This window comes from Orcinus orca, chromosome 3, assembly GCF_937001465.1.
Source record: "Orcinus orca chromosome 3, mOrcOrc1.1, whole genome shotgun sequence".
Taxonomy (NCBI): Eukaryota; Metazoa; Chordata; class Mammalia; order Artiodactyla; family Delphinidae; genus Orcinus; species Orcinus orca.
Window position 1 is genome coordinate 718,053 of NC_064561.1, and position 12,681 is coordinate 730,733.

At 63.1% G+C, this 12,681-nt stretch overlaps 2 protein-coding genes across 3 annotated transcripts; both read left to right on the forward strand.

The window, feature by feature from the left end:
• Positions 1-4,447: 4,447 nt before the first annotated feature.
• On the forward strand, positions 4,448-9,310 carry CIRBP (cold inducible RNA binding protein). Of its 2 annotated transcripts, none has more exons than XM_033416830.2 (7): positions 4,448-4,594; positions 5,661-5,769; positions 5,854-5,960; positions 6,054-6,192; positions 6,273-6,354; positions 6,471-6,541; positions 8,863-9,310. In XM_033416830.2, exons 2-7 carry the CDS (start codon positions 5,667-5,669, stop codon positions 8,865-8,867), a joined length of 507 nt encoding a protein of 168 aa, XP_033272721.1. In that variant the 5' UTR covers positions 4,448-4,594; positions 5,661-5,666; the 3' UTR covers positions 8,868-9,310. The 2 variants fall into 2 exon arrangements, with proteins under 2 accessions (XP_033272721.1, XP_004285915.1); XM_004285867.4 differs by lacking the exon at positions 8,863-9,310 and adding an exon at positions 6,918-7,690.
• Positions 9,311-9,440: 130 nt separating this feature from the next.
• On the forward strand, positions 9,441-12,681 carry FAM174C (family with sequence similarity 174 member C). The gene is made up of 3 exons (XM_012539109.3): positions 9,441-10,538; positions 11,657-11,773; positions 12,542-12,681. Coding segments are annotated over exons 1-3 (402 nt in total). The 5' UTR covers positions 9,441-10,254; the 3' UTR covers positions 12,543-12,681.

Sequence of the window (12,681 nt, forward strand, 5' to 3'; positions counted from 1 at the left end):
ATGATGCACCCTAGGCTCAGACAGGAGCCCAGACACCGCCTACCTGCACAGCTGGGCACCGGGCCATCGCTGACACTCCAGGGTGGGATGGTGATCGAAGGCTGGACGAAGTCCATGGGCACCTGTGTCTTCCTGCTTGGGTGTGGGGGCCAGGATGTGGGACTGCTGTGTGCGGCCGCCTGGACACACACAGGTGTCTTCCCTGAGCCTCTGGCAGCTGCCCCAGGGGGGTGTGCTCTCCATGACTGCCACTCCCGTGTTGCCATGGAGATGCCACAGCCCCAGTCAGGGGTGCTTCGGCCCCTCTGTGTGCCTGCAGGGAGCCTGTACGTGGGGCCAAGGTCAAGGGAGCGGACAGGGCATCAGTGGGGGTCAGCTCCTCCCACCCCTGGGGCAGGGCTGTGAACCTCAGCCCTCCCCCCGTCTCGGAAACCCAGGGGGTTGCATCCCCAGCCCCCACCGAGGCAAGCTTTGGGGTTTCCACGAGCACACAGGGGTCTCTGCGCATGCACAGGCCCTGGCGTTTCATACACACCTGACGTATGTCCTCTGCATGAATGCATGTTATTGGTGTGGGCCTCCGGGTGTCCCCCGGGTCCCATTCCACAGCCCGTGTGCCTGCCGTTGATGGGGACTGCGGTCACCAGCAAGGCCGATGCGCTGCCTGGCCTTTGCACTTCTGGGATGGGGGCTGGGGCAGGAGCAGAAGAGTGGCAGCTTCCACATTCCTGGGCCATGAGTCACAGGGAGCTCCACCCAGGTGCCCCCTCCCACGTCCCCCTCTGCCAGGAAGACCCCTCCTAGGAACAGGAGGTAAACTGAGGCCAGGGCGCAGGCAGCTGAATCTCCTGCCAATTCACAGTTGGCAGCCACCTAGGGATCTCAGATGTCCCCACCTACTCATGCAGGTGGGAAACGGGGTGGGTGGGGACGGGGGAGTCAGTTAAAGTTAAACTCTTCCTCCTGGCTTTTGGGCTCCTGTAGCTCTCCTCTGCCCTAGAGACCCCGGCGGCTGCTGACAGTGCGTGGCATGTTCCCACCCCAGGGGCATGAGTCACGCCACCAGCCATGGGCACATATGATCTGTGAGTCCCGGTTCCCCCGCGTCATGCACACGCAGCAGCGCTGTCCCCGGCTGATCCCACATCCTGGTTATGCACATGCTTTGGGGTCCACGCACAACCCCTTGTGTTCTTGCACATAAGGCATGACCATGCAAACATGTTTCCATGTGTGCACACGCACACACACACATGTGAGTTCTATGCACACACTTCCACAGCCATGTGCACAGGCACACGGCCCCATTTTCATGTTCACACAGGCATGGTCCCCAGAAACCTTGTTTCTCCATCTCTGTACCCACGAGTCCCCTGCCCACGGCACACATGTGCACCACACCTGGCAACGTACACACACATCCAGTCCCCGCTTCCCCCTCCCTGGCTCTGAGCCCCGGGGATCTGGGCCAGGCGGGCGGGCTGGAGTCTCTGCCAGGGCGGTCCTCTTCCGCGCCCGCACCGGGCGGCCTCCAGGTGCACCGTCCCTGCCCCCGCCTGGCCGGCCGGGAGGGGCCGGTAATTACGCGGCCCCAGGGTTCCCCCCCACCACGCGCCTTTCACCCCGTCCACGCCCGACCCGAGCCCAGACGCTCATTACCGCCTCTCGCCCGGTCATTAGCCGGGGTCGGGGGAGGACCCGGCGTCCGGCGGGCCCGACCCGGCGGGGAGGACAGAGGGGGCGGTGCGGGAGCAAGAAGGCCCCGCCCCCGTCTCCGTGGCAACGCCGGCGCAGCCCCGGGGGTGGTCTTCGGCGGGCGCCCGGGGAGGGGCGTCTTGTGAGTGTGCAGACGGGGACCTCCGGCCTAAGCCCCGTCCCGCCGGGCAGGCGGTGAGCACCGCGTGTCCCGGCCGTGAATAGCAGCCTCGCCCCCGCCCGCGGCTATTTTAAGTCCCCTCCTCGCCGACCACCCCCCAGCGCTTGGGCGGAGACTCGAGGGCGGGCCTGAGGGCGGGACGGGAGCCCCTTCCCACGCTGGTGCTCGCGGCCGTCGGCTGGACGGCGGGGCGGGACCGGGAGCCCCCGGCCAGGCTGACAGCGAGGCCGTAGCTCCCCCTTGTGTCCGCGGGGAGAGCGTGGAGTCGCGGCCGAGGGAGCTGGCATCACCTTCCAGGGAGGAAGGTGGTGCCAGCCCCCTGAGACCAGTCCCCCATCTCGCCCCTCACGGGTTCACAAGGTCGTAGGTACACACCGAGTCACAGGGACACGCCGACGTCGGTAGCCGCAGAAACACAGGTGGGCAGACAGGTAACACACCTGAGACGCAAGCACACAGTTCCCACACAATATCCGGTGCAGGCGCACCTGGGGACAGGTATCCATAGGTAAAGGTATGGTATCCATAGGTAAAGGTATGGTATCCATAGATATCCATAGGTAAAGGTCCACACCGTGATGGGAACCCAGGACAGTCGTGGGTACGCATGGAGCCCCGTACCCAGCAACAGGCTCGTAGTAAGTACACGCTTGATAACTGCTGGTGGAATGAATGAATGAACCAGGGAACTTCACAAAACCAGGAGAAGGCAGACTAGGAACCACAGAACAGTGAGGGCGGGGACGGGGGGTGGTGCAAAGAGTGATGAGGGGCCCCGGTGACTGCAAGGACCCGTTCGCCTGGTCTGGGGACAGGAGCTGCCGACCTGACTTTGCTGGGGGAGCAGACGAGAAGGGAGGGGATTACTCCTGGGCTGGGCTGCCTGGCCCCAGGTCCCCTCCATGGGCCCTGGCGGGAGGGCGAGAGCTGAGTGCTGATTCTCTCTGCTCCTTTTAGTAACCGCCCTGCGTGAGTGGCTGACGCAGCAGCGGGCTGTGGCTCACAGGGAATTGTATGGGGGGGGGGCTGTGGCGTGGGGGGATGAGGTGCGGACATGGCTGCCATGAGTCATGAGCTGCTGCCTGGGGGAAGGGGTCCTGAGCCCGAGGAGGGTGTCCCAGTGGCCTTGTCACAGGAGACAGTGTCCATGCTCTCGTTCCTACTGCGTCAGCTAGACCCACCGAGTCTGGGGCCTGGAGTGGGGCTGGAACTTTCCTGGGGTAGGCAGCAAAGCAGGGGTCTCTGTTCTCAAATCGCCCTAACTTTTTTGGCTGTGCCGTGCGGCATTCGGGGTCCTAGTTCCCCAACCAGGGATCGAACCCACGCCCCCTGTATTGGAAGCGCGGAGTCTTAACCACTGTACAGCCAGGGAAGTCCCTCAAATTCCCCCTAACTTTTATGCAGAAGGTATGCCCTTTGAAGACTTTCTGGGGCAGGGGTATAGCTTGGGCCTCTGGTCTGGGCAGGCAGGGGTCTGCACTAGCTTCTTCCACCCATGGAAGGGTCCAGGGCCACAGAAGGTAACATGAGCCAAGGCCTGGGCAGGGGGAAAGGGGTGACCACAAGAGGGGCTCCCAGGAGCAGCCTTGGGGGTGAAGATCTCTGCAAAGCTGGTTCTTCCGATAGCAGAGGTCTCAGGACTCCCAGACAGAAAAAAGATGCAGGGGGAGGAGCCAAGTGGGTTCTGGGTGTGCTGGTGGGCGGCTGGAGCACAGCGGTGAAAGGGAGATGGGGGGCTGAGCTGAATTTTGGGGTGCAGTGGAGACTCAAGAGTTGGGCACAGTGGTGGATTTGAGAGCCCAAGTCGAGGTCAGCCTGAGGTCCAGAGCTGGGATGAAAAAAGTGTCTGGCCAGGTGACTGTGGCGTGTGGGTGCTGCACCAGACTGGGTGAAGTCCGGATTGGGGTGGGAGTTAGGTGTGGTTGCGGGTTGGGATTCGTAGGCAAACTGGGTTGGGTGAAGTTGGGGTGACCCAAAGTTGGGAAGCAGGAATAATTGGGATCGTGGAGAATATTGGGGTCCACATAAATGGAGTTGCCTCAGTGTTAGGGTTTGGGCGGGCCTTGTGGCGGATCACACGAAGTGGAACGTTGGGGTTCTGAGAGTTCTGGGGTGTCGGTTATGTTGGCAAGTACATAATGACTGATATCGGGGTTCACATGAAGTTGAGGTGTCCGAGAACTTGATCTCGGGTGGGTGTGGGGACCTGGGTGAGGTCGGTAAGTCGCCGACTGCGGGAGCACCGCAAAGGTCTGGGTTCCAGCGACTCCCAGAAGGTTCCCAGGAGGCTTGGGCCACTGGCAGAAGCCGCCCGAACCCCTTTGTTCTCCGCCACAGGCCGGGGGGGGGGAGGGGGGCGGGCGCGCGGAAGTGGGTCAGCTCCGCCCCGCCGAGCACTGGCCCCGCCTCCCGCGCGCGGGCGGGGAACTGCGGACCATGCGCGTCCCCGCCGTTCACTGTGCCCCGCGCCCGCTCGCGGGAGGGGGCGCGGCCGGTACAGGCCCGGCCCCCAGCTCATGAATATGAGGCACAGCCACGGCCTCCAGAGCTTCGGATTGGCCAGCGAGGGGCGGAGGGGCGGGCTCGGGGGCGGGGCCTAGCGAAGAAGTACATAAGGCGGGCGCAGGGCGCCCCCCCAGTCACTTCGCGCGTTAGGAGACTCGGGTCGTTGTGCTGTGCCGTCTTCCCGCCTGCGCCAGGGACCTGCCCGACTCAGTGGTGAGGGCCCTGGCGGCACCGGCTCCACGGGCCCGGGGCGGCGGGCGGCCTGCGGCCGGCCAGAGGAGGCGGGGCGGCGGCGGCACGCCCCTGGGCGGGGGCGGTGCCGGGGCGGGCCCGGGGTGTAGTCCGCCCCGCCGGCGGCGAGGGGCAGCGGAGACCGGGCCGAACCGCGGTCGGAGGGCATCCCCCGTGGGCCAGGGTATTCGCGAGCGGGACACCGCCGCAAAATGGCGGCCGCGAGCACGAAGCTGCGCCCTGCGAAATGGCGGGAGCGCCGAGTGCCCGGATGGAGTGGCGTGGGGCGCATGCGCGCGTGGGTGGGGCCAGGCTGGGGCTCCTCCCCGATTTCCCGTTGGAGTAGTGCGAGGGCGACACAACCCCGGTGCCACCCCCAACGCCCCAAGTTTGTGTCCCAGTTACGTGCTGCAGGGCGCCTTGTGGCCTGTATTTCGGAGCCATTCAGCGTAGGCTACCAGCCTGTAAAGGGTCGGTATAAGCACCGCCCCGCTTTGATATCCCGGCGCAGAGTCCCCGCCCCGCCTGCACAGCGCCCTGCAGTGGACCAAGCACGTTGCCACTCCGCCCGCCCCGCGACGGTCGGGTTAGGAGTTAGCCCCCCGGCTGTTTGCAACGGGCAGAAACCAAGGTGCACTCAGCCAGTGACGATGGTGGCCGATGCCTGCCTTCAGGGTGTACCCCTAAACGTCCCGTGAGGGCGTCTCCTGCCTGGAGTTTTGGGGCTCCACAGCCAGGCAGCACTGAGTACTGCAGAACCGCAGTGTGGCCCCAGCTTTCAGGGACCCCCCCCCCCCCCCCCCCAGTCTGGGGAGCGGAGTTGGCCCAAACACAGAAAAGCGGCCAGGGACCCAAAGTGATAAAGGAATTAAGGGTTTGTTTGAATTAAGTCCTGGGTGTGGGCTTGGGATGGTTAAAGGGCAGAAAAATAGTTTCCCAGCGTTTCCCCCCGAAACATACGTTATTTGTATAAAGTAAAGTGGGGGGGGGGCGTTGAGTCTCAAAGCTCCTGCAGGACCTCTGAGGCTTTTGATGATGTTTGTCACAGGCCGCCATGGCATCAGATGAAGGCAAGCTTTTCGTCGGAGGGCTGAGTTTTGACACCAACGAGCAGTCACTGGAGCAGGTCTTCTCAAAATATGGACAGATCTCAGAAGGTGAGGCTGGTGCCAGACTGGTGGCTGAGTGGGGTTGCTCACGGGGAGGGCTGGGTGCTGACCGCGGACCTCTCCCCTGCACAGTGGTGGTCGTGAAGGACAGGGAGACCCAGCGATCGAGGGGCTTTGGGTTTGTCACCTTTGAGAACATCGACGATGCCAAGGACGCCATGATGGCCATGAACGGGAAGGTGAGGGCCGGCTGCTCTGGGGTTCAGTGGGTCCCGGCTGTAGACCGAGGGCGGGAGGTGCAGAGGCTAACTGTGTCCACTTCTGGTCTCCAGTCTGTGGATGGGCGGCAGATCCGGGTCGACCAGGCTGGCAAATCGTCTGATAACCGATCCCGCGGGTACCGAGGTGGCTCTGTCGGGGGCCGGGGCTTCTTCCGCGGGGGCCGAGGTCGGGGCCGTGGGTTCTCCAGAGGTGAGTGCCACTTGCAGGGACAAGGTGGGGGCACTGCTGCAGAAGCTGACACTCACTTCTCCTTCCCGTCCCGTCTGTAGGAGGAGGGGACCGCGGCTACGGGGGGAGCCGGTTTGAGTCCAGGAGTGGGGGCTATGGAGGCTCCAGAGACTACTACAGCAGGTACGGGCGGTGGTCCTGCGCAGGGGGGCCTGGGAGGCTCTGTGGGGACGCTGGCACGGGGACTGGTGAGAGTCCCCCGAGGTGGCCCCCAGCGCTCACCTGTGTCCTTCCTGCAGCCGGAGTCAGAGTGGCAGCTGCGGTGACCGGAGCTCGGGCGGGTCCTACAGAGACAGCTACGACAGTTACGGTAAGCGGCGCTCCAAGGGCCTGTGGTGGGAGCTCAGTGAGCCTCGGTGCCCTCTGGGCAGTGCTCAGACCCGGTCACTATGTTTGCCCCGTAAGGGACGAGACTGTCCTCTTGGGTCTCGGTGCCAGCAGCCACTTCTGCCACAGAACGTAAAGGCAAAACCAGGCTGACCAAGGAGGAAAGGGAGAGCGAGGGCCCACCGAGCAGAGCAGGCCGCATCCGTGCATGTGGGCCGTGCCCGCCACCCTCGGCCATGGGGGGGGTTGGTCGCTCCCGAGCCCCCAGGGCTGAGCCCCCAGGTTTGGGCCGGGAGTGGAATGCTGCCTCTCGTCGCGTGCTTCAGCGCCTTTACACTGTGCCTGCTTCTTGTTCTCAGCTACACACAACGAGTAAAAATCCTTCCTGCTCGAGATCGTCCTTCCAATGGCCGTATATTTAAAGATTTTGGGAGCTCCGCTGAATCGTTAATGTGTAGTGATCACACCTCCTTGTACCCACTTTTGTAGTCTTATTGGTTCTGATCTTGTCAAACACAGCCTGACTGCTTCTGGCCCCCAGATGGCCTCGTTACTACACTTTGCATTTTAAGGAAGCGCTGTCCGTTTTTAAGAGTCTTAAAAACGTTTTGAAGAGCACTTCCAGTTTTACTTTCACCTTTTTACCGTGAGCCAAGAGTTCTTTTTTTAGAAAATCACCAGGGGTTGTGAGAGTTTTGTTTTTTTGTTTTCGGTTGTGTTGCTTTTTTTCTTTTTCTTTTCAGTGGGGTTGGCCCCATGAATTTGGGTGCCCCGAGTCACTTCTCTTTGAGATTGAACAGACTCTTAATCTGCTCTTTGTCGGAAGCTGAGCAAGTTGTAGCTTTTTTCCAACTCGGTGTCACGTTTCTGAGTGTAGCGTGGTAGAACCGTGCGGGTGGCAGCAGAGCACCCGGGCTGCCCTGGCCCGGCCCGGGCGCCCACCTGTCGTGTGGGACCCACAGTAGACTTGCAGACATCCCCGAGAGGTTCTTGAAAATGTGTATTTATATTGTCCTTTTTTGCCGGAAGACGTACGCATATCCCGTCAATGTTGTATCTGAAGTGGTGAAGGAATTCTTGTACGCAGTTTTCTTTGGCTTCACGAAGCCGATTAAAAGACCATCTGAATGAACCTCGCTCTGACCATCTCCCTTTGATTGCACCACACGCGCCCTGCAGGGGCTCGAGGCAGGCAGACCTGAGCGGAGAGGGCAGCTAGAGGACTAGGTCCGCAGTCTCGCCCGAGGCTGCCACAGCTAGAGGAGAAAGGCAGGGTCAGTGACGCTGGCTGGGCCCCTGTGACAGCCAACGACCACCGGCCCCAGTTAGGCGAGCAGGTGGGTGACGGGAGCGGGCTCTCGGACCGCAGGGCAGCCCCGGAGCGCTTCTGGCCGTGGCAGCCAGAAGGCTCGATGGGGCGGGCAGCCTAGCAGGGACGGTGGACACGCGGGCGCCCGACGCTGACCCTGAACTCCTTAGTCTAGAAGCAGGCCAGAGAGCAGACACAGGCAGGGTCCCCGGGTGACCCCAGACTGACCGGCTCATTAGCTAGCTCTGCTGTTGCTTTACAAGTTCTGAGCGTTCTCTGCTAGCCTATGGAAGCTGCAGCCCCTCGGAGGACAGAAGTGTTGTGCGCCCAACAGAAAGCTCTGAGACGCAAGCTGCTCCCTGGGCTAGCTCATATGTGGAGATAGTCCTGTAATTCGAGGTAACTCCTTTTGCTCGTCCGCATCCCTCCTCTTGTTGAGAGCTCATTTGAAAGTAAAGTCGTGTACCCGGGGAATGTTCCTTTGACTTTTTTGCTTTTTCTTTTTCCTTTTTTAAAAAAAAAAAAAAAATCAAGCTAGAACTAAAGGCAGACCCCGGCCGTTTGCCCTTCCCCGCCTGCAGCCAGGCGAGCGGCCCGGGCAGTTGAGCAGGATTGGAGACCACCAAACGCCCCGCCTTTTGGAATTTTTTGTTCATCAATTGACTGTCTTTTGCAGACCTCTTTGAGTCACACTCCTAACTAGCTCTCTCTGATGTCTGTTGCTGCCATGAGTTTTTGCTCAGAGCCCGCGCCGATCTCTAAGCAGCTGCATCCCAAGTGGGTAGCTGGCTCTGCTTAAGAGCACAGAGTGGCCTGGCCCGTCTGAAAGGCGCAGGCCCGCCCTGGGCACGCTGGCCCGTGGCGGGGCCTCTTGGGTTGGCCCCGGTGACTAGCTGAGACCCTCCTAGGAGCTGTGGATGGTTTCGCGGGAGTTGGGGAGGGGCGGCTGTGAGCTCAGCCAGGGTGTCAGGGTTAACACTCCTTTGCTTTGGCAGGTTGAATGGAAGCCAGTGCGACCCGGAAGGGTGACCCGAGAGCAACAACGACCTGGGGTCACTGCCCCAGGAGGAACTTCACCCGGGAGCAAGAGCCAGCGGCACAGCTGCCTGCCCTTGCAGCCCGTCACCTGTAAGTGCTTCTCGGCGGGGGAGACATGTGGCCCTGTGGCCCTGGCCCTTGTGGTGGGTTCTCCCCCGTCCTGGCTGTGTGACCTCTGTCGGGGGCGGCGTCTTCATCTCCTGCTGGAGCAGCCCTCGTGTCCCCCTCTCACCTCTCCCGTCTTTCCAGCAGGTGCTTCACTGGCGAGGTTGGGGTGCGGGGCTTCAAGGTGCTCCAGGAGGATGGGCGTGTGGTGCTGGCACGGCGGCCAGTCCTCACTCGCGATGTGACAAGACAAATGTGGAAGGTGCATTTGAATAAAGGGATGGTGTGTACACCCACAAATCTGAGTCTGGTGTGGGGTGCGTCGTGGAGGGCGGACACTGAGCTTCAGCCTGAGTCCTGGCTGGAGGGGCTGTGGCGGGGAGTCCGCTACAGATAGCCTCCTCTTGGGGCCTTCGTTCTGGCCACGAGCTGGATCCAGACGCGGAAGGCCAGGCGGCAGTTCATTGCCCCCCCCCGGGGCAGTTCTCTCGGGCAGAGGGAGCCGTGGAGGAGGTGGTCCCTTGGCGGCGCGTCCCCCGGAGCCAGGCAGAGGCCTTGTCAGAGTAACCCCGGGCACCTTCAGCTTGTCCGCCCCCGGAGCCGGCCTGCCTTCCCAGGCTGTTTGCCTCCAGGCCTGGTCTTGGGGTGCAGAACGTTGGGGCTGAGCCCCGGTTCTAGCTGCCTTGGGCTCTGGGCGAGTTACCTCAAGTCTCAGCAGGGTGAGGTCCGGGTCACCGGTACCCCCCCCTTCTCCCACGGGGTGTGTCTCGTCCCTCCTGGCCCCCGCCAAAGGCGGGATGCCCAGGCTCACAGCCGGGACAGGTCTCCCCTCCTGCAGGGCCAGGGACAGCGGGCCACCGTGCTGGTGTCACCGAAGCCCAGGGCGACTGGGGGCGGGGACGCGAGAGTTCCAGGGCCCAAGTGGGAGGGAGGCCCACAGGGCACGGTCGCGCCTGTCCCCTCACCGTAGTCCCCCTGCGGGGCGGCCGCGGTGCTCACGCTCTGGGCCGGGGACACAGAACTGCGGCTCCGACCCTTCGGGGGCGGGGTGCTCGCGGAGCCAGCGGGGCGCGGGGTACTTCCCCGCTTCGGGTGAAGCGAGGTGAGAGGCCGGGGGCGGTGGCGGCCCGGGCCTTTCCGGGAGCCAGGCCCCGCCCCCGCGAGCCATTGGCTGGCCCCGCCCCCGCGCCAGTGAGTGACTGCTCCTCGCGGGGGCGGGGCGCGGCTACCGCTTCCGCCGGGCTATGGGGCTGCGGGTGCTGCCGGCGCGGCTCCTGCTGCTGTCGGCGCTGCTGCTGCCGGTGCAGCTGTTCGGAGCCGCGGACCCCACGCCCCCGTCACTGCGCCGCACGCAGGCCACGCTCTTGCCGCATCCCGCCGTGACGAACGGGAGCCAGCCGGGCGCGCCGCACAACACCACACGCCCTTGGCCGCTGGGCTCGCCGGACTCGCCGCTTCTGCGTTCCCTCTACGTGGTTACGGGCCTCATCGTCCTAGCCGTGCTCTACTTCCTCATCCGGGCATTCAGGTGCGTCAGGCGCACGCCGCCGCCGCCCTGGCGCGGCCAATGGGCGCGCGTCTCGCGCCCCAAGTGCTGCGGCGCGAAAGCCCCGCCTCTCCGGCGCGGTTCGCCATCGTCACGTGGGTGGGGACGTGGGTGGTGAGTGGGTGGGGACGTGGGTGGTGAGTGGGTGGGGTCATGCAATCACGTGACGAGCCGCTCCTTCGGGATGTTGGGGTTGGTTTTCTAGACGCAGCCACCGAGACTAGAGGTTGCGGGATGATGAGGGCACCGGGAGTTCCCGGGATCCTCTGCGGCTCCCCCAGCCCGGTGACGACGAGCGCAGCGCCCACTAACCCAACTTGTATCTGCCACGCGGGCCTGGCCGCATCCTTTCCTGTAGTTAACGCCCACAGCCTGACCAGGGCCCGGCGGGAGCCTGCCCCCGCACCTTGCTCCTCCTGTTTCTTCAGCCCAGAGCTGGCTGTGATCGTCAGTGTTTAGGTTCTGCCCACGCTCTCCCCAAGAGTTGAGGACCCCCTTGCCTTCCCCGCGGCATACGCCCTGCCTCCTGCAGGCCCGTGACCCCCTCCTCAGGCCCGTCCTCCCCGTTTGGCTTCCTCTCTGGGGCTGATCTCCAGAGGGCCTTTGTCACGCAGAGCTGATCATATCCAGATGCTCTGAAGGGGCCTTTTCTGTCTTGCATTGACACTGCTGTGGGTATACAATGTTCGTCTCCCATCTGAATACGTGCCACATCCACCACAGAGGGTCCCGTGCTTTCCCTGGTGGTGGTCAGGAGCCGGGCCTTCTGCCCGCGACAGCCTTCTACTTGATATCTTTGGCAAACTCTCTCTAAGGCTCAGTCGTCTCATTAGTAAAATGGAATTACAGCGCCCCCCTCCCAGGGGTCCTCGCCCAAGGGCCTACGCCCTGGGGGCCTGCCAAGGGAGATGTGCACAGCAACTCATAACGATTGTGACCATTATGAGAAGAAACGCAGTTGGAACCGGAAAGTTCACAGCAAGACTCTGGGAGTCGAGCAGACGAGCATTATCGGAGAAGGTGGGAAGCAGGGCAGGGTGTCAGCAGCTCCAGCGAAGGGCCATGAGAGGGCCGCTGAGCGAGCCTGGGTCTGCTTCCAGATTGAAAAAGCCGCAGCAGAGGAGGTACGGGCTCCTGGCCAACACTGAGGACCCCACCGAGATGGCATCACTGGACAGCGACGAGGAGACGGTCTTTGAAACAAGGAACCTGAGATGGTAAGGCAGCCCTCCACACACCTTCAGGGGCTCCTTGGGTTGGGGGGTGGGGTCAGCAGGCCAGCGAGTTAGGAAGACTGTCGGCCGGTGAGGTCCTCAGTGCTGTCAGCACACAACAGTGGCCGGGCCTGGCTTTGCTGTCGCAGGCTGTGTGGCCTCGTCCCAGGGACGTCCATCTCCCAGCCTCAGTTTCCCATTTCTTTAAGATGGGAACGGGCTGCAGTGCTTGAGTCAGTGGGCACTTGCTCTGGGCCTGACCCCGAAGGCCAAAATCAGTGTCAGAGGTGGAGAATGAACTGCGAGGTGCTACCAAAGCCGGGGGGCGGGTCAGAGACGGCCTCTCCACGGCCCCAGCCAGGGGTAGAGCATCCCAGGCAGAGGCAATGGCAGAGACAAAGAAAGAGGGTTGACAACGGAGGTGACCCAGTGGCCACTGGGCTCAGGGCCACTGACAGGGCCTGAGCGGGGAGGGATGGCCTGTTTAACCCCAGCTTATCGGGGGCTCAGGCACCGAAGCTGAGAGACCACAGGACGATTCTGACTTTCCAAGCCCCCCGAGGGAGGTGCGGGTATGGCCTGGGAATCCCTCTGGTCCCGGCATCTCCTGGTTGGGGCACCCCTTTCCCCCAGGTAGGGAGTTGGCAGGGCCTGCAGGCTGGGGGTGGGGGCTGGGCATGTTAGAGGCACAGGCACAGTGGGGCGGGGGCGGGGCGGGGGCGGGGCGGGCTCCCCACCCAACACTTCTCACCTCCTACCTCTCGTTTCCAGATGTACAGGTCGGGAAGGCAGCATTTCCAGCGGCCTTGTGGGAAGGACAAGAGACAGGGCCCCTCCCAGTGCTTGGAATGCCCTGCTGATTCTCCTGCTGCCAAAGAGCTTGTGTGGGGCCTGCCCGGCCTGCCAGGAGC

Bases quoted from the DNA above. Each gene is read 5' to 3' on its own strand.
- CIRBP (XM_004285867.4), top strand. From the start codon at position 5,667: ATGGCATCAGATGAAGGCAAGCTTTTCGTCGGAGGGCTGAGTTTTGAC. The intron at 5,770-5,853 runs GTGAGGCTGGTG...TCCCCTGCACAG, and splicing joins ATATGGACAGATCTCAGAAG to TGGTGGTCGTGAAGGACAGG. The intron at 6,193-6,272 runs GTGAGTGCCACT...TCCCGTCTGTAG, and splicing joins GGGCCGTGGGTTCTCCAGAG to GAGGAGGGGACCGCGGCTAC.
- FAM174C (XM_012539109.3), top strand. From the start codon at position 10,255: ATGGGGCTGCGGGTGCTGCCGGCGCGGCTCCTGCTGCTGTCGGCGCTG. The intron at 10,539-11,656 runs GTGCGTCAGGCG...GTCTGCTTCCAG, and splicing joins TTCCTCATCCGGGCATTCAG to ATTGAAAAAGCCGCAGCAGA.